This window comes from Bos indicus, chromosome 5 (genome assembly GCF_029378745.1).
Source record: "Bos indicus isolate NIAB-ARS_2022 breed Sahiwal x Tharparkar chromosome 5, NIAB-ARS_B.indTharparkar_mat_pri_1.0, whole genome shotgun sequence".
Lineage (NCBI taxonomy): Eukaryota > Metazoa > Chordata > Mammalia > Artiodactyla > Bovidae > Bos > Bos indicus.
In genome coordinates, this window is record NC_091764.1 from 103,130,498 (window position 1) to 103,155,666 (window position 25,169).

The window sequence follows — 25,169 nt, forward strand, 5'->3', positions numbered from 1 at the left end:
TTTTGGAGCCCAAGAAAATAAAGTCTGTCCCTGTTTCCCCATCTTTTTGCCATAAAATGATGGGACCAGATGTCATGATATTAGTTTTTTGAATGTTGAGTTTTAAACCAACATTTTCACTCTCCTCTTTCAGTTTCATGATGTATGGCAAAATCAATACAATATTGTAAAGTAAAAAAAAAAATAACAATAATAAAAAAAATTTAAAAATAAATTAAAAAAGAGGCTCTTTAATTTCTGCTCACTTTCTGCCATAAAGGTGGTGTCATCTGCGTATCTGAGGTTATTGATATTTCTCCCAGAAATCTTGACTCCAGTTTGTGCTTCATCCAGCCCAGCATTTTGCATGATGTACTCTGCATATAAATTAAATAAGCAGAGTGACAATATACAGCCTTGGTGTACTTCTGTCTCAGTTTTGAGCTAGTCCATTGATCCAGTCCCTAGAACTCCTTATATTCTTTTTAAATGAACTTTGTCTACTCCAAAATTACAAAAATGTTCTCTGAGAGTATCTCACAGAAGTGTAATTACTTTTTTTTTTTTTTTGCATATAATTGTACATTGCTTCTAGGATTGACATCTGTGTAGGATAAGGGTCAAATATCCTGTTTTCATGTGGGTATCCAGTTGACTCAAAATCTTTTTCTGAAAAGACTATTCCCCACTGCAGTGCCACCTTTGTGATAAGCGAAAGGGCACATATGTCTGAATACAGTTTTTATACTCTCTATTCTGTTCCACTGTATCCTTTGTCTCTCCTTGCACCTGTACCACATTTTCTTTCTTTTTTTTTTTTTAAATTTTATCCGTCGGCCGCACCGAGTCCCGCGGCGCGGCTATAGCACCACCGCAGGTTTCAGTTAGCTTCCCGCAGCTCGCGCAGGCGTACGGACTGCAAACGCGTCCAAGCTCCACATTTTCTTAATTATTGTAATTTTATAGTAAGTCTTGAACCTTCCCTGGTGTCTCAGAGAGTAAAGAATCTTCCTGCAAGGCGGGAGACCTGGGCTTGATCCCTGGGTTGGGAAGATCTCCTGGAGAAGGGCATGACAACCCACTCCAGTATTCTTGCCTGGAGAATCCCCGTGGCCAGAGGAGCCTGGTGGTCTATAGTCTATTGGGTCACAAAGAGTTGGACATGACTGATTGACTAAGCACACATAGTAAGTCTGGGTAACTTTAATTTAAAGAAGTTATGTTGTTGCTTTTCTTGCCAACTGCTTTGGTCAGTCTTGGTTTTTGTATTTTGTATACATTTTCGAGCTGAAGCTCCAATACTTTGGCCACCTGATGCAAAGAGCTGACTCACTAGAAAAGACCCTGATACTAGGAAAGACTGAAGGCAGGAGGAGAAGGGGATGACAGAGGATGAGATGGTTGGATGGCATCACTGACTCAAAAGACATGAGTTTGAGCAAGCTTCAGGAGTTGGTGATGGACAGGGAAGCCTGGTGTGCTGCAGTCCTTGGGGTCACAAAGAGTCAGACAACTAAGTGACTGAACAACAGCAACATACATTTTGAATCAGCTTGTCATGTTTCAGACAAACAAAAGCACAAGGGAATTTGATTGAGGTTAGATTTAATCTGTATGTAAATTTGAGAATGACTGACTTTGACAACACTGAGTTTCCCAATTCACTGACAAAATATATCCTTTCATTCAGTTAGGTCTTGAATTTCTCTCAGATGTTTTGCACATCTTTAACTAGGTTTTCTCCTAGGCACTTTATGGGTTTGATGTTATTAGTATTTCCTTTAGTGAAGGTTTTCTAGGAATGAATTGTCTATGAACTTTACCTGGATTTCCCAAATGTTAGATTAGCATTTTGCTTTAATCCTTCTTTCTTTCTTTTCTCTCTCTCTCTTGCTCTTGCTTTCCCTTTCTCTCCTTATTTGTTCCCCTCCTGCCCTGTTTTTCCCTGAGTATGTAAAATCTTTCTGGATTAGGTTCAGACATGATGCTCCTTTATCCTTCCCTCCTAACAACAACAAAAGTACTTCTGGGAATTTCCTTACACAACCACAGTTCAGTCAAACCTTTAGAGATGTCAGTCCCAGAGGACATCTAAATGCAACCACATGAGAAACCCCAAAGATAGAACTGCCAAGTTGAGTCTTTCCCGAATTACTGACCCGAGAAATCATAAGCAAAATTAAAAACTAAATTCCTTCAACTACTAAGTTTGGGGGGAAACTTTGTTATACAGTATTGTTAACCAGGCACTTACCATGTAAACAGCTTTTCTATATAGAGGAATATTTATCCTCTCATCTTACATTTTATTATTTCTACTTTATATTAATCTAATGTGCTGATAGATTCATTCTCTAGTTCTTAATTTCAGCTGTTAACTTTTTCAGCTGTAGAAGTTTCATTTGTTTTTGTTATCATTTCTCTGCCAAGACACACATCTTGTTAATTAATTCTTTGAGGACTTTAATCATGGCTGTTTAAATTCTCTGTCAGACTATAAAACTCTTAGAGGAAAACATAGGCAGAAGATTCTTTGACATAAATTGCAACAAGATCTTTTTTGACCAACCTTCTGGAGTAAAGAAAATAAAAGCAAAAATAAAGAAATAGGACCCGATTAAACTTAAAAGGTTTTGCATAGCAAAGGAAACCATAAACAGAACAAAAAGACAACTCTCAGAATGGGAGAAAATATTTGCAAATGAAGTAATTAACAAGGGATTAATCTTCAAAATACACAAACAACTCAGTATCAACAAACCAAACAATCCAATGAAAAGATGGGGAAAAGACCTAAATAGACATTTTTTCCAGACATACAGATGGCTAACAAATACAACATCACTAACTATTAGAGAGATGCAAGTCAAAACTACAGGCAGGTAACACTTTACACCAGTTAGAATGTCTAATATTAAAAAAAACCCACAAATAAATGCTGGAGAGGATGTGCAGAAAAGGGAGTCCTCCTACCTATGAGTATGTAAATTGGTACAACTACTGTGGGTTGCCATGCCCTCCTGCAGGGGACATTCCAACCCAAGGATCAAAGCCAGGTCTCCCGCATTGCAGGCGGATTCTTTACTGTCTGAGCCACCAGACTCAGAAGCCCTACACTATTGATACTAAGTACAAAATAGATATTGCTTGGAGAATCCCATAGACATGGAGCCTGATGGGCTACAATCCAGAGTCAGACACTACTGAAGTGTCTTAGCATGCATGCACATATACATAGATAAATAATAACTTTTTTATAGCACAGGGAACTCTACTCAGTGTTCTGTGGTGACCTAAATAGGAAGTAAATCCAAGAAAGAGGGGATATATATATATATATATATATATATATATACACATAGATAGATAGATATAAATAGATAGGTAGATAAATAGATAGATAGAGTTGTTGTTTAGTCACTGAGTTGTGTCTGAGTCTTTTGTGACCTCATGGACTGCCATGCTCCTTTGTCCATAGGATTTCTCAGGCAAGAATACTGGAGTGGATTACATTTTTTTCTCCAAAGGCTCTTCCCAACCCTGGGATGGAACCCCAGTCTCCTGTTTGGCAGGCAGGTTCTTCACCACTGAGTCACCTGGGAAGCCCGCATGTATATGTGTAACTTACTAAATTTGCTGTACAGCAGAAGCTACCACAGCATTGTAAAGCAATTATACTCAAAAGTTAATAAATGAAATAAAATAAATTCTTTGTCAGGTAACTTTAAGAGCCAAATACCCTGGGAAATTTTTTAATGTTTGTTTTTGCTCTGGTTTTCCATGAGATCTCTTTTATATAAGTATTTTTAAAATCACAAACATTGTAGATAAATAATTGTACAACTCCTACAGAAAGGCTTTTTTTTGCTTCTTCTATTTAGGGGTAGATTAAGCTCAACATTCAGAAAACTAAGATCATGGCATCTGGTCCCATCACTTCATGGGAAATAGATGTGGAAACAGTGGAGACAGTGTCACAGTTTATTTTTTGGGGCTCCAAACCACGGAGGATGGTGATTGCAGACATGAAATTAAAAGACACTTACTCCTTGGAAGGAGGGTTGTTACCAACCTAGATAGCATATTCAAAAGCAGAGACATTACTTTGCCAACAAAGGTTCATCTAGTCAAAGTTATGGTTTTTCCAGTAGTCATGTATGGGTGTGAGATTTGGCCTGTGAAGAAAGCTGAGCACCAAAGAATTGATGCTTTTGAACTGTGGTGTTGGAGAAGACTCTTGAGAGTCCCTTGGACTGCAAGGAGATCCAACCAATCCATTCTGAAGGAGATCCAACCAATCCATTCTGAAGGAGATCAGTCCTGGGTGTTGTTTTAAGTATCGTGCCATTGTCAGGACCAGGGCTCTTCATGGAGAAAGGGAACACGAAGATTAATGTAACTTTGCCGGTATGTTCCAGCTTTCATCTCAGCTCCATCACTAGGTCATTATTTATTTTTTTCTTTTCAACTTTAAGTCCATTCTGAAGGAGATCAGTCCTGGGTGTTCTTTAGAAGGAATGATGCTAAAGCTGAAACTCCAGTACTTTGGCCACCTCTTGCGAAGAGTTGACTCATTGGAGAAGACTCTGATGCTGGGAGGGATTGGGGGCAAGAGGAGAAGGGGACGACAGAGGATGAGATGGCTGGATGGCATCACAGACTTGATGGACGTGAGTTTGAGTGAACTCGGGAGTTGGTGAGGACAGGAAGGCCTGGTGTGCTGCAATTCATGGGGTCGCAAAGAGTCGGACACGACTGAGCGACTGAACTCAACTGAACTGAAGGATAGAACAACTTGTTTAACTCATTCTTAGGGCAAAGCTTGGCTTAAAACAGGAATCATGCCATTGTCAGGACCAGGGCTCTTCATGGAGAAAGGGAACACGAAGATTATGGTAACTTTACCAGTATGTTCCAGCTTTCATCTCAGCTCCATCCCTAGGTCATTATTTATTTTTTTTTCTTTTGAACTTTTTACTTTGTATTGGGGTATAGCCAATTAACAATGTTGTTTTAGTTTTGGGAGAACAGCCAGGGACTTGTCCATACATATATATGTACCCATTTTACCCCAAACTTCCCTCCCCTCCTAGAATTATTTAGTTTAACTGACTTTCCTGTTCTTTAACCCTCCCAACCCTCTAATCATCACTGTTTCTTCAGGAAACCAGACCCAGGTGCTGCCCCAGTGCGACCACTTTGTGTCTGAACCAGCAGGATCTGCGGCCTCAGAGGAGAGTGCCCCCTACTGCTCAGGTGAGTGTCCCACAGGACAGAAGACCCTTCTCATTCCCTAGGTCAATGCCCCATTGTCCCATTTCTGTCTCCTCAGACAGCAGGCAGCTCCGCTTGGTGGACGGGGGCAGTCACTGTGCCGGGAGAGTGGAGATCCTTGACCAGGGCTCCTGGGGCACCATCTGTGATGACGGCTGGGACCTGGATGATGCCCGCGTGGTGTGCAGGCAGCTGGGCTGTGGAGAAGCCCTTAATGCCACGGGGTCTGCCCACTTTGGGGCAGGATCAGGGCCCATCTGGCTGGACGACCTGAACTGTGCTGGAAATGAGTCCCAGGTGTGGATGTGCCCTTCCCGGGGCTGGGGGCGGCACGACTGCAGACACAAGGAGGACGCCGGGGTCATCTGCTCAGGTCTGTGCTGCACACTGTCTACAGTTTGGGGGAGGGATGGGGCCCAGGAGGACGGGGGTCTGAGCCCTGATGGAGAGATGCTGAAAGGACCAGAGAAGGAGGCTTCCTTCCATGAAGCCTGTCCAGCAGAGGTAAAGACGAGGTGCTTTCACTGCCTCCTGCAGCAGCTGAGATTCTGGTCCTTTCTTCTCAGTAGTGTTTCCTGGCAGAGTCTTTTGTCACAGTTTTTCTTGAAATCAGGGCTCACCCTTCTGGTACATATAGTAGAGATGTCTTAAAGCCACTGTGCTAGTTTTTGCTTGTTCTATAACAAATTGCTACATTGTTAATGGTTTAAAACAACATATTTATTTCCTTACACTTCTGTAGCATAGATGTCCAGCAGGGATCTCACTGGATTGTGATAAAAGTTTCAGCAGGGCCACATCACTTCTGAGCCTCTGGGAAATAATCTGTTTCCTGTCTTTTCAAGCTTCTAGAAACCGCCTTCCTTCCTTCACTCATAACCCTATATGTTCATCATCAGACCAGTAATGCTCCACCTCTCTAACCATTATCCATATTCACATCTCCCTCTAACCAGAATGAGGAAAAGGATTCCACTTTAAAGGACAGTGAGTCTAAGAATGTGATTAGACTGTGCTCAGGTGGTTAATCTGCCGTATTTCAGGTTACTCTTAGCATCCAAAGGACCATACCGTAATCACATATGTAAAGTCCCTTTTGCCAAATAAGGAAACATAGACACGGGTTCCATGTAGACATCTGTGGGTCCATTACTCTATCTGCCTCCACATTGTCCACATCACACCCCTTTCATACACTCTTTTAGATGTTTTGTCAGGAAGCAGGAGTCAGCTCCCTCTCCCTGCAGGTGTCCTGGTTGGTCTTCCTCAGTTTATATTCACTACTTCATGGTGGTAGAAATATTTAGAAAGACAGACACAGATGGACAAAGTCAGATAAAAAGGAGACAGGTTTGACTCTGGTCATCTAGTGGATTTGCTTCCTCAGCTGGGTCAGAGATGAGTGTTCACAAGTTTGGGGAGAGAGGAAAACCCAGAGCTCTGAGTGGGTTTCTCACTGTGTCCTGTCTCCTCCCTTTCAATCTCAGAGTTCCTGGCCCTCAGGATGGTGAGCGAGGACCAGCAGTGTGCTGGGTGGCTGGAAGTTTTCTACAACGGGACCTGGGGCAGTGTCTGCCGCAGCCCCATGGAAGATATCACTGTGTCCGTGATCTGCAGACAGCTTGGATGTGGGGACAGTGGAAGTCTCAACACCTCTGTTGGTCTCAGGGAAGGTTCTAGACCCCGGTGGGTAGATTTAATTCAGTGTCGGAAAATGGATACCTCTCTCTGGCAGTGTCCTTCTGGCCCATGGAAATACAGTTCATGCTCTCCAAAGGAGGAAGCCTACATCTCATGTGCAGGTGACTTATGTCTGTTTCTGTGTCTTTCCCAACCCTGTAGGATGTTGTTAGTGAGATTTGATATATTAAAATCTAAGTGATGGGTTTAAATTGAGTTTATAAAATGAAGTTTGGATGGAGCTAATTTAATCTACATGTTCCAAACTTGCTTTATGAAAATTTTTAATTGATATAATTGATACAACATTATTTTTTTGCTGTGTACAACATAATGTTTATATATTTGTGTGTATTGATAAATGATCACTACAGTAAGTCTAGTTATATCTCTATCTATGGATCCATATATATAGATCCATATATATAGTTAAAAATTTTTCTTACATGATGAGAATGTTTAAGATGTATTTTCTTGCCCTCCTTCAAATAGACAATACAGTATTCACCATGCTGTATGTTATAGCTCTTCACCCATTAATTTTATAATTTAAATTTATACCTTTTGATTACCTTTGCCCATACCAAATCCCCCACCTCTGGCAGCCACCAACTACTCAGCATCTCTAAACTTGCTTTTTGTTTTAATATGACACATATAAATGAGATTATATGGTATTTTTCTTTCTCTGTCTGATTTGTTTCACTTAGCATAATGCCCTTGAGGTCCATCCATGTTGTTGAAACTGGCAAGATTTTCTTCTTTTTTATGGGTGGATATAAGTCTATACTACATTTTCTTTATCCATTCATCAGTGAAGACTTACATTGTTTGACTCACATATATTGCTATAAAATACTAAAAGGTAATACTGTTAAAGTGCTGCAGTCAATACGTCAGCAAATTTGGAAGATTCAGCAGTGGCCACTGGACTGGAGAAGGTCAGTTTTCGTTTCAATCTCAAAGAAGGGCAATGTCAATGAATGGTCAAACTACCTCACAATTGTGCTCATTTCACATGCTAGCAAGGTTATGCTCAAAGTCTTTCAAGCTAGGCTTGAGCAGTAAGTGAACTGAGAACTTCCGAGATGTACAAGCTGGGTTTAGAAAAGGCAGAGAAACCAGAGATCAAACTGCCAACATTTGTTGGATCATAGAGTAAGCCAGAGAATTCCAGAAAAACATCTGCTCATTGAGTACATAAAGCCTTTGACCATGTGGATCACAATGAACTGTGGAAAATTCTTAAAGAGATGAGAATACCAGGGCACCTTACCTGCCTCCTGAGAAACCTGTATGCAGATCAAAAAGCAGCCGTTGGAACTGGACATGAAAAAACCGACTGGTTCCAAACTGGGAAAAGAGTTCATCAAGGCTGTATATTGTCACCCTGTTTATTTAACTTATATGCAGAGACCATCATAGGAAATGCCAGGCTGGATGAATCACAAGCTGGAATCAAGATTGCTGTGAGAAATATCAACAACCTCAGATATGCAGATGATACCACTCTAATGGCAGAAAGCAAAGAGGAACTAAAGAGCCTCTCATTGAGGGTGAAAGAGGAGAGTGAAAAAGCTGGCTTACAGCTCAACATCTAAAACCTAAGATCATCAGCACTTCATGGCAAAGGGGAGAAAGTGGAAACAGTGACAGATTTTCTTTTCTTGGACTCCCAAATCACTGCTGATGGTGACTGCAGCCATGAGATTAAAAGAGGCTTGTTCCTCTGTGACAAAACTAGACAGAGTATTAAAAAGCAGAGACATCGCTTTGCTGACAAAGGTCCATATGGTCAAAGCTATATTTCTTCCAGTAGTCAAGTCTGGACATGAGAGTCGGGCTATAGAAGAAGCTAAAAAGAGTTGATGCTTTTGAATTGTGGTGCTTCAATGCCGCAATTGAATTGAGAGTTCTTTGTGCAGCAAGGAGATAAAACCAATCAATCCTAAAGGAAATCAACCCTGAATAGTCATTGGAAGGACTGATGCTGAAGCTGAAGCTCCAGTACTTAGGCCACCTGATGACAAGAGCTGACTCATTGGAAAAGAGCCTGATGCTGGGAAAGATTGAAGGCAAAAGAAGAAGGGGGCCAGAGAGGACGAGATAGTTAGATAGCATCAACAGTTCAGTGGACATGAATTTGAGCAACCTTTGGGAGTTAGTGAAGGACAGAGGAGCCTGGCATGCTGCAGTCCATGGGGTTACAAAGAGTCAGACACAACCTAGCAACTGAACATATGTTGCTGCAATGAACATTGGGTTTTCAAGTTAGTGTTTTTGTTTCCTTCAGATAAATACTCCAAAGTGAAATTCCTAAATCATATGGCAGTTCTATTTTTAATTTGTGATGCACCTCAATACTGTTTCCATAGGGGCTGCATCAACTTACATTCCCTCTAAGTGTGCAAAAGCTTTCCTATGTCTTCACATTCTCCTCAACTCCTGTTATTTCTTCTTTTTGATAAAAGCCTTTCTAGAGGATATGAGGTCATATCTCATTGTGGTTTTGATTTGTATTTTCTGATGATTAATAGTGTTGAGCACGTTTTCATGTACCTATTGGCAAGTTGTATGTATTCTTTAAAAAAATGTCTATTCAGGTTCTCTGCCCATTTAAAAAAAATCAGACTGTTTGTTTTTTGCTACTGAGTTGGAAGAGTTCCTTGTCTATTTTGGATAATAATCCTTACCAGAGATATAATATGCAAATATTTTCTCCAATTCCATTCGTTGCTTTTTCACTTTGTTGATGGTTTCCTTAATTGGGCAGAAGCTTTGTAGCCTTATGTCATCACAACTGCTTGTTTTTACTCTTGTTCCCTTTGCTTTTGGTGTCAGATCCAAAAAATCATCACAAAGACTGGTGTAAAGGATTTTATTTTCTGTTTTTTCTTGTAGAAATTTTATGGCTTCAGGACTTGTGATCAAATCTTTAATCTATTTTGAGTTAATTTTTGTGAATGGTGTAAGACAGTGGTCCAGTTTCATTTTTTGCATGTGGCTGTCCAGTGTTCCCAATGCCATTTACTGAAAAAACTGTCCTTTTCCCAGTGTATATTCTTGGCTTCTTTGTCAAAAATTAATTGACCATAGAAATGTGAGTTTATTTATGGACTCTCTGTTCTGTTCCATTGATCTCTGTGTTCATTTTTATACCATCAACATACTGTTTTGATTAATACAGCTTTGTAATATAGTTTGAAATCAGGAAGCACGACACCTCTAGCTTTATTATTCTTTCTCAAGATTGCTTTGGTATTGAGCGTCTTTTGTGGTTCCATGCAAATTTTAGGATTGTTTCTTCTGTATCTGTGAAAATTTCCATTGGAATTTTGATAAGGATTGCAGTGAATCTGTAGATGCTTTGGGTAGTATGGCCATATTAATAATATTAGATCTTCCAATCCATGAGCACAGAATATCTTTCCATTTATTTGAGTCATCTTCAGTATCTTTCTTCAATGTGTTTATATTTTTCAGTGTGCAGGTCTTTCACCTCCTTGGTTAAATTTATTCCTAGATATTTTATTCATTTTCATGCAAATGTAAGTAGAATTGTTTTCTCAGATTCTTTTATAGCAGTTTGTTGTTAGTGTAAAGAAATGCATATGATTTTTGTATACAGATTTTTCTTCTACAACTTTACTGAGTGTATTAGTTCTCATATTTTTGCTGAAGTCTTTAGTTTTTCTACACATAATATCATGAGGGGGTTTCTTTCTTCATGACTCTGATGGTAAAGAATCTGTCTGCAATGCAAGAGACCCGGGTTCAGTCCCTGGGTCGGGAAGATCCCCTGGAGGAAGGAATGGCAACCCACTCCAGTATTCTTGCCTGGAGAATCCCAATGGACAGAGGAGCCTGGCAGACTGCAGTCCTTGGGGTTGTGAAGAGTCAGACATGACTGAGTGACTAACACTTTCACTTTCCAATCTGCAAATAGTGTGAGTTTTGCCTCTTCCTTTCAGATTTGCATATCTTGATTTTCTTTTTATTGCCTGATGGATCTGGATAGGACTACCAAAACTAAGTTGAATAAAAGTGGTAAGAGTAGACATTTTTGTCTTGTGTCTAATTTCAGAGGAAAAGCTTTTGGTTTTTTATAGTCAAGTATTTTGTTACCTGTGTACTTTTCATATGGCATTAATTATGTTGAGATGCAATCCTTTTATACCTACTTTGTAAAAGAGTTTTTACTGTAAGTGGATATTGAATTTGTCAAACACTTTTTCTGCATCCTTTGAGGATATGATTTTTACCTTCATTTTGTTTATTTGGTGTATCACATTGATTAATTTGTGAATGTTGAACTATCCTTGTATCCTTGGAACAAATATCACTTGATCATGGTGTATGACTCTTGTAGTGTATTGTCAAATTCAGTTTTCTAATATTTTGTTGACGATTTTTGCACCTGTACTTATCAGAGTATTAGCTCGTAATTTTCTTTTCTCATGGTGTCCTTATCTGGCTTTGGTATCAGACTGATGTTGGCTTCATAAAATGAATTTGGAAGTGATCTTTTCTTCTGTTTTTGGAAGAGTTTGAGAAGGCTCCACCACTAAATACTGTTACATTGGGAACTGAGATTTCAGCAGTAAATTTTGAATGAAATAAATAAATGTTGGAGAAGGCGACAAATAGTTAAGCCATAGCACCTTATTCCTTCAACATTTCTCTCTCTGATTCTCTTTCTCCTTCCCTCCCCCTCCACATACACAAACACACACGCCCCGTTCAGGTACACCTTGAATGGTATGCTGGATGTTGCCTGAAACCCATAGCTGAGAGAATGTGGGATCAGATACTTCAAAAGCAGAGGCTCACTCCCTTCCTTGCCTCTCTTTGCTTATCTCTTTGTCTTTTTCATTTGAAGGCCAAAGAGGCATTAAACTATGAGACCTTTTATTGATGATATTTTTCCTGCAATTAAACCCTGTGAATTGAGAGGTGGTAAAGTCTTTGACCATGAAAATGAGCAACCCCCTCACAGAGGTCCTGCCATCGTTTTCTCAGAGGTTCTCTGCATAGAATGGGTAGGAGTTTTGATAGGATGATCTGGAAAGAATATATAAATATTGATAGATTATGACAGGTACTATTTACCCTTCTGTTTTTTTGAATTTCTACTTCTCTCAGCTTCAATTCTTTTATATATATTTTCAGTCTTTTGTTTATTGTTTCTGCATCTTCTCAATACAAATTGTTCTCAGTAGGCATTTTTTAACTATTTCAAAAATTTCTGGCTTACTCAGTGTGTACGTATATGTGTCCATATATCTTCTCAGAATTCTACTAAGTCTTTCCTGTATACTTTCTTTTTAAGAGACTCCTAACCAACACTATGGGCTTTTCTGGTGGCTCAGACAGCAAAGAAACTGCCTGCAGTGTGGGAGACCTGGGTTTGATCCCTGGGTAGGGAGGATCCAGTGGAGAAGTGAATAGCAATCCACTCCAGCATATTTGTTTGGAAAATCCTATGGACAGAGGAGTCTCGTGGGCTGCAGTCCATAGGGTCGCAAAGAGTTGGACAAGACTGAGCGACTAACACACACACACACACACATAACCAACACTACATTGTGGAGCAATTTCTTCCAATTAAAAATAAATTTAGAAAAGAGAGTTTCCTTTTACAACAGTAGTCTTCACTTGCCCACTTGTCACACTGAATAATAGGTAAGAGTAGTTTATAATCTATCTAATACTTTTCCATTAAAATTGTGTACATGAGATTTTGAATATAAATTGACTCTGCTTCTGGACTGAATATTTTTAATATGAACTATTATCATAGACTGTTACCATTAATTTATATTTGGTTTACTATTTCACTGATTAGTATGAATTTAAAAAAAGAAATTTTATTTCACTGAATTTTATTTGTCTATTCATTCATTTAATAAATGTTTATCAAGCCGCTATCTAGGTATTTCGAAATGGTTTTCCATAGATATTTGTTGAATGAGTGCATACAATGTGCAGGCACTCTCCTAATAGCAGAAACATGGCACATATAAGATATACAAGGTCCTTCTTCTAATGGAACTTTCATTCAGAGGGGTGTGTGTACATTCGTAGATGTCTATGTTTATATTTGCTGTGGGGTGTGAAGACTGATAAACAAGTAAATATTTAAAGTAATTTCAGCTGGTGATCAGATGCAGTGAATGTTTCATCCCAGGAGATAATGAGCCTGTGTTTTCACATGTCATTTGCACTGAGCCATGGACCTTAGATAATCTTATGTGGGGACAGGAACACCCTCAGCTATTCCTGATCCACTGTTTTCCTGTTGTGTGCAGGAAGAAGACCCAAGAGCTGTCCAACTGCTGCACCCTGCACAGGTACGTCAGCCTGCCACCTCCCCTGTGGCTCCCAGGGGCTCCTTCCTCCCACCAGGGGAGTCACAGGAGGGGCTGCTGCCTTTTCAGACAGAGAGAGGCTCCGGCTCAGGGGAGGAGACAGCAAGTGCTCAGGGCGGGTGGAGGTCTGGAACAGCGGCTCCTGGGGCACCGTGTGCGATGACTCCTGGAGCCTGGCAGAGGCTGAGGTGGTGTGTCAGCAGCTGGGCTGTGGCCAGGCCCTAGAAGCCGTGCAGTCTGCAGCATTTGGCCCTGGAAATGGGAGCATCTGGCTAGACGAGGTGCGGTGTGGGGGCCGGGAGTCTTCCCTGTGGGACTGTGCTGCAGAGCCCTGGGGGCAGAGTGACTGCAAGCACGAGGAGGATGCTGGTGTGAGGTGCTCTGGTGAGTGAGGGACTCGGGGTCCACCCTGGGTGAGCTGGGGCACTGCGGGGGCACTGGGCTGGGCCAGGCGTGGTGGGGAGTTTGTATTTAGACAGTGTCCAGGTCCTGGGGCTCTGATCTAGGACGGGGAAGCTGGGAGGACGAGACACTGGTGTTGTGGAGACTGAGGTCTGATTTCAGGCTCAGGAGGGAAAAATGGGTTTGCCCTGCTTTCTGGCCAATTCTTCTTCCCCACACTACTGTTTTTCTCTTTAGGTGTAAGGACAACAGTGCCCACGACTACAGCAGGTACTGTGATCCATCCACAGGCAGGAGAGAATACTCAAATACTGGGCACCTATTCTGTGGGCCCTCTGACAACTCAGAAGAGGAAAGAGTCTGAGGAGCCATGGCTGTTGGGGAGCAGCCAGGGCATTATACTGGGGAAATCCCCTGCCTTGATGTCCAGGGTCAAATATTCTCATGCCCGGGGTCCAAGAAGTCTGGCTTCCATGTTGTAGAATCTAAGATCTCCCACCCTGCCTTGAGTGTTTCTCCTCATCACAGAGGTGCAGGTCCCTGGACTGTTTGATGCTCTGTCTCCTGAAGCCCAAGGAGAAGGGATGAGCTGGGTCCTCAGAGGCTGTCTCAGCAGGGCAGCTCCCTGACAATCCCCATCTCTGCCTCGGGGCCACACTGGCTAGGGTGGAGTTGACTTGTCTCAGGACGAGACCTAGGGGAACCCTGACACTGTCTGAGGCTGAGACACCATTGTCCGGAGCTCCTGAACATGCTGATACAGAGATATCTCTGTGCCCAAGACTATCTCCAGCCCTTTTTCCTGTTCTCCTTAGGGACCAGAACAACCTCAAATTCTCTCCCTGGCATCTTCTCCCTGCCTGGGATCCTCTGCCTTATCCTGGGGGCCCTTCTCTTCCTGGTCCTCGTCATCCTGATGACTCAGCTGCTCAGATGGAGAGCAGAGCGCAGAGGTGGGCTGCAGGGGGAACTGGGGACCAGGGAGAGTGTGTGGAGGCAGGAGATGGGGCAGGTATGAAGAGGGGAACCTGGGCCAAGTACTGTTCTGAGTTGCAGACTCCATGTGCTCCGTGCTGAGCTCTAAGGGCTGAGTAGAAAGAGGTTCTTAGGACTGGGGTGTGAACTCTCATAAGTCATGGCCTGTCCTGTGAGACCAGACAGAGTTGGTGCTGAGCTGTAAACAGGGTCAGACGAGGGGAGAAGGTGCTGACATGATGCATGGGGTAGGAGATGATGCTGAGGTCCTGGCAGCCCCCATGTGAGCACCAGGGAGATGAAGGTGGGCTGGCTGGATCAGGGTATCTGGGAAAGCTTCTCTGACCTGCTGGGGGATCTCTCAGCCTTATCCAGCTATGAAGATGCTCTTGCTGAAGCTGTGTATGAGGAGCTCGATTACCTTCTGACCCAGAAGGAAGGTCTGGGCAGCCCAGGTGAGTGTCCTGTCTGCCCTCCTGGGATCTCTGGTTGTCACCACCCACTGGCTGTGCATATCTTCTCAGCATCTGCAGACCCCATGTGTGCCCCAGGCTCACAGAGATGGCTCCTCCAAAGAGGCAGGATGGCCTCTCAGAGCCCTGTGACCTCCCAGCCTGTCTACACTGCAGAAGCCAGGCCTGTCCCTTCTCAGCCTTAACACACGTCCCGTGGGTGTGGGGAGGAAAAATTCTGTGTGTTGTGTGATGTTTGTCTCCACATGAGGCTTCCCGTCAGATTTCTCACTGACTAAACTGCCGTATTACACCAGGGATGGTGAGGACAACAGTGACTACAGATCCAGTCCAGGAAATAGAGGTGGACCTGCCTCGGCTGGGTCTGGGGAGGACAGTTTCCCTCATAGAGAGGAGATTTAAGGAGAATGGCTTTCCTTTGATGGACCAGAGGCATCCCTTGTGTCCAGATGGGGTTAGTCCTTCTCCTTCTCTGGCTGTTCTGTGATGTCTCATGTCGGGGCTGGTCTCTCTGTGTCCAGAATCACCACAGGCACACAATGTTTTAAAAAAATAACATCCATAAAGCACAATTTTTCAAAGTACTTTAGCAATGCTCAGTGGTGGAAGAGTTGCTTTGAGATATGTAGTTTGCACTAGAAAATATTGAGATATGTAAAATCATGTTTTGGCTTACGGATACATCAAAATGAAACATGGTCTTAGAGAAAAAAGTCTTTTGAAACAAGGAGTGACTGGTGCCTCTATTCAAAAACTCAGAAACTCTGGGTCAGAAGGTATCTTAGGTATTTCCCAGACCATCTCACTTACTGTGGTTTCATCCACTCCCTTGTCTGTTCTTGGAACCCCCAGATCAGAGGACTGATGTCCCTGCTGAAAATTACGATGATGCTGAAGAAGTACCAGTGCCTGGAACTCCTTCTGCCTCTCAGGGGAATGAGGAGGAAGTGCCCCCAGAGAAGGAGGATGGGGTGAGGTCCTCTCAGACAGGTGAGTGGGGTCAGTTGATCTCTTGCAATCTTTCTATCTAAAAAGAGTGAATTTGTGCTCCTCAATGCCCAGCCTCTCTAGAGATCCAAAATATAAGTAATCTCATATATTTGATACCATCATCTTGACCATATGCCATATTTAATGCTGTCAGACTCCTTGCAAGGAGTGAGAATCACTCTGCTTTTGGCATTTATGTCTCCATAATGTGACATAAACTTATCACTTTGTATGTGATATACTTGCATAAAGGTTTATAGATTACGGAATTTCCTGGTGGTCCAGAGGTTAGGATTCTGCACTTTCACTGCTAGGGCCTAGGTTCAACCCTGGTCAAGGAACTAAGATCCCACAAGCATGTGTCATGGCCGAAAGAGAAACTTATCGATTAATTGAGCATACCCCACTCCAGTACTCTTGCCTGGAAAATCCCATGGATGTAGGAGACTGGTAGGCTGCAGTCCATGGGGTCGCTAAGAGTCAGACATGACTTAGTGACTTTACTTTCACTTTTCACTTTGATGCATTGGAGAAGGAAATGGCAACCCACTCCAGTGTTCTTGCCTGGAGAATCCCAGGGACTGGGGAGCCTGGTGGGCTGTCGTCGATGGGGTCACACAGAGTCGGACACGAGTGAAGTGACTTAGCAGTAGCAGCAATAAAAGAAAGCTAAGCGCTTAAGAATTGATGCTTTTGAACTGTAGTGTTGGAGAAGACTCTTCAGAGACCCTTGGATGGCAAGGAGATCAACCCAGACAATTTAAAGGAATTCAATCTTGAATATTCATTGGTAGGACTGAGCCGAAGTAGAAGCTCCAATACCTTGGCCACCTGATGCGAAGAACTGACTCTTTTGAAAAGACCCTGATGCTGGGAAAGATAGAAGGCAGGAGGAGAGGGAGATGACAGAGGATGAAGTGGTTGGATGGCATCACCGACTCGATGGATATGAGTTTGAGCAAGCTCTGGGTGTTGGTGATAGACAGGGAAGCCTGGCATGCTGCAGTCCATGGGATCACAGAGAGTCAGGCATGAGTGAGTGACGGATCTGAACTAAACCAAATTCAAAGATGGAACAAGTGTTTTAATAATATCTTTTCACTGTCACATACATGAAGGCAAACCATTCAATATCACAGTAATCCAGGTCTATGCCAAATCAGTAATGCTGAAGAAGCTGAAGTTGCCATTCTATGAAGACCTACATGACCTTTTAGAACTATCACCTAAAAAAGATGTCCTTTTGATTATAAGGGACTGGAATGCAAAAGTAGGAAGTCAAGAGATACCTGGAGTAACAGCCAAATTTGGCCTTGGAGTACAAAATGAGGCAAGGCAAAGGCTAATAGAGTTTTGCCAAGAGAATGAACTGGTCATAACAAACACCCTCTTCCAACAACACAAGAGAGAACTCTACACGTGGACATCATCAGATGGTCAGTACTGAAATCAGATTAATTATATTCTTTGCAGTCAAAGATGGAGATGCTCTGTACTGTCAGCAAAATAAGACCGGGAGCTGACTGTGGCTCAGATCATGAACTCCTTATTGCCAAATTCAGACTTAAATTGAAGAAAGTAGAGAAACCCACTAGACTATTCAGGTATGACCTAAATCAAATTCCTTATGATTACACAGTAGAAGTGACAAATAGATTCAGGGGATTATGTCTGATAGGCAGAGTGCCTGATGAATTATGGATGGAAGTTTGTGACATTGTACAGGAGGCAGGGATCAAGACCATCCAAAGAAAAAGAAATGTAAAAAGGCAAAATGGTTGTCTGAGGAGGCCTTACAAATAGCTGAAAAAAGATGACAAGTGAAACCAAAGGAGAAAAGGAAAGATATCTCCATTTGATTCCAAAGAATAGCAAGGAGAGATAAGAAAGCCTTCCTCACTGATCAATGCAAAGAAACATAGGAAAACAATGGAATGGGAAAGACTAGAGATCTGGTCAAGAAAATTAAAGATACAAAGGGAATATTTCATGCAAAGATGGGTACAATAAAGGACAGAAATGTTATGGACCTAACAGAAGCAGAAGATATTAAGAAGAGGTGGCAAGAACACACAGAAGAACTATACAAAAAAAACCTTATGACCCAGATAATCACAATGGTGTGATCACTCACCTAGAGCCAGATATCCTGGAATGTGAAGTCAAGTGGGCCTTAGGAAGCATCACTCTGAACAAAGCTAATGGAGGTGATGGAACACCAGTTGAGCTCTTTCAAATCCTAAAAGATGATGCTGTGAGAGTGCTGCACTCAATATGCCAGTAAATTTGGAAAACTTAGCAGTGGCCACAGGACTGGAAAAGGTTGGTTTTCATTCCAATCCCAAACAAAGGCAATGCCAAAGAATGTTCAAACTACCACACAATTGCACTCATCTCACACGCTAGGAAAGTAATGCTCAAAATTCTCCAAGCCAGGCTTCAACAGGACATGAACCATGAAATTCTAGATGTTCAAGCTGGACTTAGAAAAGGCAGAGGAACCAGAGATCAAATTGCCAAAATTCGCTGGATCATCGAAAAAGCAAGAGAGTTCCAGAGAAACATCTATTTCTGCTTTATTAACTATGCCAAAGCCTTTGACTGTGTGTATCACAATAAACTGATATTTCAGTAGCTGCAAGAAGACCCTCATTCTCTAGAAAAGAGTATTTCTCCATCTGAGGGCCTGTGTAGTTTCTGGGGAGGAGATATCTGTGGGTGTACCTGTGATACTATTTGTGGACATTTGGGGACAGGAGTCAAGTCAACTAAGAGCAGACTTGGGTTGTGAGTGAGGAATTCAGATTTTTCCTGTCTCCAGTCTCCCTCTTATTGTGAATTTGCATCTATCACCTGTGAAAGGAGAACATTTAAATTCCTTTTTATGATTCTTATCGTTGCTGGGCATCTCCTTGGTATTGTGTTGCCTGGAAGAAGGTCTCCCAGAGCTCCTGAGCATGGGTCTCCTGTGATGCAGGATTTCCCCATGCACTGAAGCCCAGGAGACCACATGAACTGGATCTGAGAGGACAGCTGGGATCCATCCTCACTGGAACTCATGTGAAATAGCCTGAGCCTCCCTCCCCACACCTGGGTCCCAGGGATGCTTTGTCATAAGCACTTGCTTGACTCCCTTCCACCAGAGGGTTCTGTCCCATCCTCATGTCTCAGTTCTAATCAAACTTCTCTTTTCTACTTCAGGCTCTTATTTGAACTTCTCCAGAGAGGCAGCTGATCCTGGGGAAGGAGAAGAGAGCCTCTGGCTTTTCCAGGGGAAGAACGAGGATGCTGGGTACGATGATGTTGAACTCAGTGCCCTGGGAACATCCCCAGTGACTTTCTGTGATGCTGTATTAACTAGGAGATGAAGCCTCAGATATTCTAATTGCCTGTATTTCAATAGAGTAGTGCTGACCTGTAATTGTGCCATATGAAAATTGCTCAAAATGAAATATTCTAAATAAATTAACTTCTTGCTGTGCTGTTAACTTAGCAAGCTCCATGTCAAACGCTTTTAGAGGATTGGTCCTCAAATGCCATCTTTCTCGAAGGAAATGCAAGTGAGTGAGCTGACCTGCTTTCTCATCTGTCTTAGAGGCTAATGAGAGCATGCTTACAAGTGCTCCAGGTCACTCTTATTTCGAAAAGGATGTAAACTTGGTCTACATTCTTACACTCCTTCCTAACAAGATGAACTCATGGGGAAAAAAAAAAAAAAAACCAGTTCTAAACACCTCTGAGATGTCACATCACCAGTTTGTAACTTGTTCTTGGACACCAACCTGGGTGTGAGTTTCAAAGTGGAAGGTTGGCTGGTGGAAGAGAATGGATACAGCTTTCCTTATCCTGCCTCAATATTCACAGGCCAATTAAAAATCTAACTGAACATAACTACCTCTTCCTTTTTCATCTCTCATTTATTCCTTTAGTGGATACAGACACCTCTTTGCTCGTATCCCATGTCTGTTTGATTATCCAATCCTTATAAATCCATTCTTTCTTCTCCATCTCTTCTTACTATTTGTTTAGGATGCTGCTATTTCTTCTCTCTTCAAGGATCTCTCCTTCTAAGTGAATTATATCAGTTCATATATGTCTTCAAGTTGATGGAAGGCAAATTGGTGCTCACCCACACCCTGTATTCAGATGGGACAAGAGGGCAAGAAAGTGGAGACCTAGGCAGAGGGGATCCAGAAAAATGGATGTATATGGAAAGATCAGGAACATTTGGCTATTTATATTTCAGAGATATGGATGGAGGCATCTGAAATGACTGATCTCTTAGAGGAAAAATTTCAGACCAAGGGGATTCTTTGAAAACGTCTGTGTTTCAGATGTTTCAAGATTGCCTAAGCAGTGTCAGACTTTATTTTTTTTGGCTCCAAAATCACTGCAGATGGTGATTACAGCCATGAAATTAAAAGATGCTTATTCCTTGGAAGGAAGGTTATGGCCAAACTAGATAGCATATTCAAAAGCAGAGATATTACTTTGCCAACAAAGGTCTGTCTAGTCAAGGCCAAGGTTTTTCCAGTGGTCATGTATGGATGTGAGAGTTGGACTGTGAAGAAAGCTGAGTGCTGAAGAATTGATGCTTTTGAACTGTGGTGTTGGAGAAGACTCTTGAGAGTCCCTTGGACTGCAAGGAGATTCAGCTAGTCCCCCCTAAAGGAGATCAGTCCTGGGTGTTCATTGGAGGGACTGATGCTGAAGCTGAAACTCCAATATTTTGGCCACTTCACGTGAAGATTTGACTCATTGGAAAAGTCCCTGATGCTGGGAATGATTGGGGGCAGGAGGAGAAGGGGAAAAAAGAGGATGAGATGGCTTGATGACATCACCGACTCGATGGACATGAGTTTGGGTGAACAGTGGGAGTTGGTGATGGACAGGGAGGCCTGGCGTGCTGTGATTCATGGGGTCACAAAGAGTGGGACACGACTGAGTGAACTGAACTGAACTGAAAATGTAATTGTGATCCTGCTGTGATTCCTCAGTGTAGAGAGAGATGGCATGAAGAAGTGACAAAGTAAAGATTACGTTTACACAACACTACTCCTGCAACACCCCCTGCTCCCCACCCCCACCCCTGGCCAATTCCATTGTGGCCATGTGGAGAAGCTGCTGAACTAATATAAAACCTGAGAGTGCTGGCCTGGTTGTGAGCTGGACCCACCCAGTTACTTGGTTGATGACTCTGGATGGTTTCTAGGACTCCAACCTACACTCATGCTTGCAGTCTTCATAGTTCTAGGCTATGCTTGGGGATGGGAAGATGCCCAGGGCTTCTTCCAGGGCAGCTCACATGGCTATTCACTTGGGAAGTGATGAAATAGATGACATATGATGAAATAAGGCACACACACGAAGAAGCTCAGTGAACTCCAAGAAAACACAGATAAACAATGAAATTCAGGAAGACTATATATGAATAAAATAAGATTTAAAAAAATTTCTCATCATCATTATTACTGTTTTCAATTTTTGGTTGCATGAGTCTTTGTTGCTGCACATGGGCTTTCTCCAAATGCAGCAAGCAGGCACTACTCTTCTTTGTGGGCAGCAGGTTTCTCTATGCATGGGCTTCTCTTGTTGTGAACAGGTTCTAGGCACCCAGGCTTCAGGGGTTGCAGCATCACCTCCTTTTGTGATTTTCGGGTCCTAGAGCTCAGGCTCAGTAATTATTGAGCTAGGGCTCAGTAATTTTTGAGCTAAGGTGTTACTTCACAGAATAAATTCAGATTTTTTAACAGAGATAGAAATCATAAAAAAGGAAGTAAACAGGGAGTTTGCTGATGGTTTAGTGGTTAGGATTAGATGCATTCACTGCTGTTGTTTGGATTCAGTCCCAGTAGGGGAACTGAGATCCCTCAAGCTTTGCATTGAGGCAGAGAGAATAACAGAAGGAACAAAACAGAAAAATGAACCAAACAGAGATTCAGTTGCTTAAGATTCAGTTCAGTTCAGTGGTTCAGTCGTGTCCGACTCTTTGTGACCACATGGACCGCAGCACGCCAGGCTTCCCTCTCCATCACCAACTCCTAGAGCTTGCCCAAACTCATGTTCATTGAGTCGATGATGCCATCATCCAACTGTTTCATCCCCTGTCGTCCCCTTCTCCTCCTGCCCTCAATCTTTCCAAGCATTAGGGTCTTTCCTAATGAGTCAGTTCTTCACATCAGGTTGTCAAAATATTGGAGTTTCAGCTTCAGCATCAGTCCTTCCAATGAATATTGAGGACTGATTTCCTTTAGGATGGACTTGTTGGATCAGTTGCTTAAGACTACAATGAATGGAATGCAACAAAATGAAAAATGCTACCTAGAGCATCAACAACAGCAAAAGACTGTAACTTAGAAGGCGGGACCATGGAGATTACCCAGCCAGGGAACAAAGAAAAAGAGGAATGAAAAAGTGTGAAAGAACCTGTGTGAACTCTAGGGTAACATTCACAGAAACAACCTGCACATTCTTGGAGTCCCAGAAGGAGAAGAGAGGGAGAGAGGGACACAGATTGTACTTAAAGAAATAATACCAGATAAGTCCCAAATCTGATGAGATTTAGACATCCAAGTTCATGTAGCTAATAGGTCACTCCTCAGAGTTCATTCAAAATGATCATCCCCAAGAAACATTGCTTGTAATCAAGAAGAAGAGAGAATTTTATAAGCAGCAAGAGAAAAGTAAATGCTCACAAAAAAGAAATTAAAAATATCAGGAGAGAGAAGATAATATATTCAAACTTATGCAAAAAAAAAAAAAAAAAAAGCCTACCACCCAAGAATACTTTTCTCAGGAAGGTTGTTTTTCATAAATGAAGACGATATAAAGACTTTCCCAAACGAACAACAGTTGAGGGGATTCAACAACATTAGGCTTGTCTTACAAGATTGCTGACGGGAGTTCCTCAAACTAAATGAAGGATGTTAATTTTTATATGAAAGAAGTGAAAATATACAACAGACTTTTAAATACTGAATCCAATTCAGCATACTCTGACACTGTAATATGGTAGTGTGCTAATCAGGTAGGTTTAGTCTAAAGAAAGTATTAAAATAGCTATAGAGAAAAATATTTTTTTAGTGGATATACAATATAGAGAGAGGTAAATTGTGACATCCAAAACAAAATGCGTAGAAGGGGATAAAAAGGTAGAACTTTTGCATGTCATTGGAATTAATTTGTTATCAGTGTAGTATTTACTGTTGTCCCACTAAGAGGTTTTATGTGAGCCATGTGGTAACAAAAATGTAAAAACCTACAGTAGATTCAGAAAAAGTGACAAGAAGGGACTCAAAGAGCAACAGTATCCAAAATTATCAATTCACAGTTCTAACTGTTGTGCAGAACAGTTGAGTTGTCCTGGTCTCCACATCATCTTTCAAGATCAGCCAAAGAGGACTCTCCTTCGAGAAGTGAAAGACTAATTAAGCTGTCTGTTATTTTAAGCCAAAGAAGTCTTTGGGCACCTCATCTGTTTCCGTATGTCATATCGATGGTGCAGCTGTACTTTTTTAATTGCAAATTTTCTTCCTGTGATATTGCTGTGTGGTTTTAATGAAATAACTGCCAATGATAAATCATATGAATATCCTGTCTCCTCAGTTGGGTTTGATTAAGACTTATTAAGAAGCCACATGTAGATACTTTGTGGTTTGTCTTGTGTATCCTTAGAGATAGAAATTTGCAGCGTTCGTTGTGACATATTTGTTGGTGATAGCTGCTTATTTTTGAAAATGAAATTTTGCCTTGGTAATTGTCAGAAACATTTGCCTTAAAAAAATATTATCTAAATGATGTTCTCAGAAACATTTCTTTATACTTAAGACAATTTATCTTCAATATTTAGTACAGTGTCATTCAGCCATTCAATAAATATTAGTTGAGCATCTGTAAAGTTATAGAGAGGGGAAATATAGAGCTTATACACAGGCACAGGCCTCACTCCAATCCTGGGCCCTGGCAAGGCCTCAGAAAATGCCTGCAGACTGCAGGAGCCTTGGTTAGCATGCCCAGATTGGGAAGCATTCGATGACAAGGAAAAGAGGTTTGTTCACAGAGTCTTTGATGTTAAAGGAGGAACACATTGCTGTATTTTCCAGTGTTCTGAGGCTGGTCTGTGGGCAGGACTCAGCTGCACCAAAGCTCCATGTGCAATAGAGCCTCAGTTCATAGACTTTGAATGTGAGCAATCACTCAGGCTTTGAACTCTGAGTGCCACCCCAGAGGCACTAACCTTAGGTTGCAGTGGTTTAAGAATCACCACCCACAAGAACTCAATAGCTCTGCAGTTGGTAATTACATCAGCTCTGAGCAGAGGTGGGTTAATCATAAAGTTAATGAAGTGTGTTCTTCAGAGCCTCTCCTTGCACCAGCCCCTTCCAAATCCCGAGGGGGGCCCTAGGGCTGCGGTTGAAGCAGAGAGGACTCTATGATCCTTGCCCCCTCACCGTGTCTTCTGCCTGCCTTTTGCCTGTGGAAAACTTTAGTCAAAGAATACGTTTAATTGGAGAAGCGAGAAACGTGGAAACAAAGGAAAACAGTCAGAGGAGACTAAATAATAATAATGTAGTCATTAAGCACAGTCAAGGACCTTTAGTTCTTTCTCAAGGGTTATAGATGATATTCTGAGCCGTGTCCTGTGAGCTGTCTTATAGACACAAAACACCAGGCGGAGCAGTGAACTACATGATGACCACACTGTACCCAGGACTTGAGCATCCACAATTCTGAGAACTGACCACAAAGACATGGGAACAAGTACACCCAGGCACTAAAGATCAACTCTACCTAAAACAACCAGTGGATGTTTTGGATGGCATCACCAGCTTGATGGACATGAGTTTGAGCAAGTTCCAGGAGTTGGTGATGGACAGGGAAGCCCGGTGTGCTGTAGTCCACTGGGTAACATAGAGTTGGACACTACTGAGCGACTGAACTGAATTGAAAGTAACCAAGATGACACTAGTCAGACCACTCATGACCAATTTGAAGATGACTCTACTATTTCTGCATGTAACCCCCCTCC

General features: G+C 42.1%; 2 protein-coding genes across 2 annotated transcripts in view; one reads left to right on the plus strand and one right to left on the minus strand.

Annotated features, from left to right (window-relative positions):
• LOC109558893 (antigen WC1.1-like) overlaps window positions 1-19,629 on the plus strand; it is a 51,736-nt gene extending 32,107 nt beyond the window's left edge. Inside the window, 10 exon segments of the mRNA XM_019960219.2 lie at window positions 5,143-5,235; window positions 5,312-5,626; window positions 6,741-7,055; window positions 13,242-13,283; window positions 13,371-13,685; window positions 13,941-13,973; window positions 14,519-14,656; window positions 15,044-15,133; window positions 16,004-16,141; window positions 19,343-19,629. Coding sequence (XP_019815778.2) covers window positions 5,143-5,235; window positions 5,312-5,626; window positions 6,741-7,055; window positions 13,242-13,283; window positions 13,371-13,685; window positions 13,941-13,973; window positions 14,519-14,656; window positions 15,044-15,133; window positions 16,004-16,141; window positions 19,343-19,509 — 1,646 coding nt within the window. The 3' untranslated portion in view covers window positions 19,510-19,629.
• Window positions 1-25,169, minus strand: part of LOC139182962 (antigen WC1.1-like) — a gene marked incomplete in the record, with an annotated part of 771,738 nt that overhangs the window by 498,983 nt on the left and 247,586 nt on the right.